The 2,444-nt window shown below is 63.3% G+C and overlaps 1 protein-coding gene across 1 annotated transcript in view; it reads right to left on the reverse strand.

Annotated features, from left to right (window-relative positions):
- CACNA1S (calcium voltage-gated channel subunit alpha1 S) overlaps positions 1-2,444 on the reverse strand; it is a gene marked incomplete at its 5' end in the record, with an annotated part of 26,448 nt that overhangs the window by 17,206 nt on the left and 6,798 nt on the right. Inside the window, 4 exon segments of the mRNA XM_015568450.1 lie at positions 308-437; positions 1,313-1,445; positions 1,565-1,634; positions 2,207-2,307. Coding sequence (XP_015423936.1) covers positions 308-437; positions 1,313-1,445; positions 1,565-1,634; positions 2,207-2,307 — 434 coding nt within the window.

Below are 2,444 nucleotides of genomic sequence, written 5' to 3' on the forward strand. Positions count from 1 at the left end.
CCACCACCATCATCCCCATCATCCCCATCATCACCATCACCATCACTACCATCACCACCATCATCACCACCACCACCGTCACCATTAAACCCAAGCAACAAGAGCCCGTCCGTGCCGCAGGCCGTGACAGCTGTTGAGAAGGAGTGGACTGGGCGTCTGGGCCCTCCAGGGACTGAGACTCTGAGAACTCGGAGAGCCACATAGAGGATGCCGCTGACATGAACACAGGTGAGGCGTGCGGAGCCTGAGGTCTGGGGGGGCGGGGGGCGGAGCCTGAGGCCTGGGGGGGGTGCGGAGCCGCCCTCACCTGGTTCCTCATGGACTCGGCCTGGATGGGGTCCTCGGCGGCCAGGGCGGCGCTGCTGAGCATGATGAAGAGCAGGATGAAGTTGGTGAACCAGGTGGCGTTGACGATGCGATGGCAGAGGACGCGGAACCTGTGGGGACGGGAGGGTCCGGGGAACTGAGCTCCTGGGCACTCGGGCCTCCCGGCCGCCTCTGTCCTGCAGGGAGCACTGGCTCACTCCCTCCCGGTCAGGGGAGAATAGCGGGCATCTGGGCGGCCCACTGGCTGGCCATGCAGCGGCCCTGCCACCATTCTGTCCCAGCAGCCTCAGCTCCATCTCCCCACCTCGCCCCTCCCATCACCTCTCCTCCCCAGGACTCTACCACCTACAGCTTCCCCCCCAAAAAGGGGACAGGCCCGTCTCCATCCCGGAGGCAGGCGGAGGGAACTCTTTGAAGACTATAGTCTGTGTGTTGTTAAAGACGTGAAATTGGGACCCGACCGGTGTGGCTCAGTGGTTGAGCCGCGATCCATGAACCAGGAGGTCAGGGTTCGATTCGCGATCAGGGCACAGGCCGGGGTTGTGGGCTCGATCCCCAGTGGGGGGCGTGCAGGAGGCAGCCAATCCATGATTCTCTCTCATCATGGATGTTTCTCTTTCACCCTCTCCCTTCCTCTCTGACATCAATAAAAATCTATTTCAAAAAAATTAAAAGTAAATAAAATTACTCTCAGAAAGGAGCCAGTGTAGCCAGTCCCATAGGTGCCAGTACTCCCCCCCTCCCCGCCCCCCAGGGATGCTGGCGTGTTAGACGGGGCACAAGGCCTTCAGCTCAAGGAATGAGGTTCTCCCAGTGCAGCTGCACCATCATCATCACCACCACCATCATCATCACCACCACCATCATCATCACCACCACCACCATCTTCCCAGAGCAAATTTAACCAGCCCTTTGTCACAGGGAATCTGGAGCACGCCCCCCCGCCCCCCTGCCCCCCCCAACGCAGCAGCGAGGGGCCACCCACTTGTTGGTGGGGCTGAAGATGAAGAAGGAGCTGGCTTCTGGGATGGGCACCGCCTTCTCTTTCAGCTGCAGCTCGGCCAGGGGCCGCGGGCGGGGGCTTGCTGGGATTTCGGGCTCATCTTCCTCATCGTCCCCTGTGGGGAGGGAGGAGAGGCCAGGAGCCTCGCGGTGGCACCCTCTGTCCCGGATGCTCACAGCCAGGGGGGTGGGGGAGGGGTTATGGGGGAGGGGCGCACGAAGCCAGGCCACTCACCTGGGAAGTCAGCCGAGGGGTATGGGTCCTTCACCTCGTTGACGTTGGACTCGAACTCATCGACCTTCAGCTGCCGAAGGGGCACAAGGAAGAGGATGGTGATGAGCGGAGACCGGCAGTTGCCACGCGGGGGGACGTTCCCTGGGGGCAGGGCCGGTGTCGGCTCTGCCCACTAACTCTCCCTGCTGCTGGGACAGGGGGCCCCACGCCATTCCCTTTTTATTTTTAAAATATATTTGTATTGATTACCGAGAGGAAGGGAGAGAGAGAGATAAACATCCATGATGAGAGAGAATCATGGACCGGCTGCCTCCCGCACGCCCCACACTGGGGATGGAGCCCCCAACCCCGGCCTGTGCCCCGACCGGGAATCCAACCGTGACCTCCTGGTTCATAGGTCGACACTCAACCCACTGAGCCACACCGGCCGGGCTGGGCGACTGTACGTCTCAGGACGATGGTTCCGCTCCTATGGGCGCTGTCCCCAATGGAGTGGAGGGCGGTGCCCCCGCCTGGCTGGGAGCCTCTCTCTACCTCCCCCCCCCAGCACCCCCAGGCTCAGGGGGAACCAGGGGACTTCCAGAGTCGAGCACCCCTGCCTCCCACCGTCACCAATCCCGGGAACTGCCCGGGCCAGCTCACCTTGGCCGTGGTTGGGATGCCCTCGCCCTTGGGCTTCTGGTCCGGCTTCTTGGCCACGGCCGCCTTCTCCTCCTCGGGCCGGCCCGGGAGACCCCTGGTGGGAGGACAGACAGCCGGACACGGAGGCCCCGCTAGAACGTTCTCGGGGGTCTGCTCAGTCTGGGGACGCCCCGGGGGACCCGCACCAAGGGCTCAGGGGGCCCCGCGGGGTCGGGGCAGCGCTGGCCACTAGGGGGGA

Source organism: Myotis davidii, unplaced genomic scaffold (genome assembly GCF_000327345.1).
Source record: "Myotis davidii unplaced genomic scaffold, ASM32734v1 scaffold685, whole genome shotgun sequence".
Lineage (NCBI taxonomy): Eukaryota > Metazoa > Chordata > Mammalia > Chiroptera > Vespertilionidae > Myotis > Myotis davidii.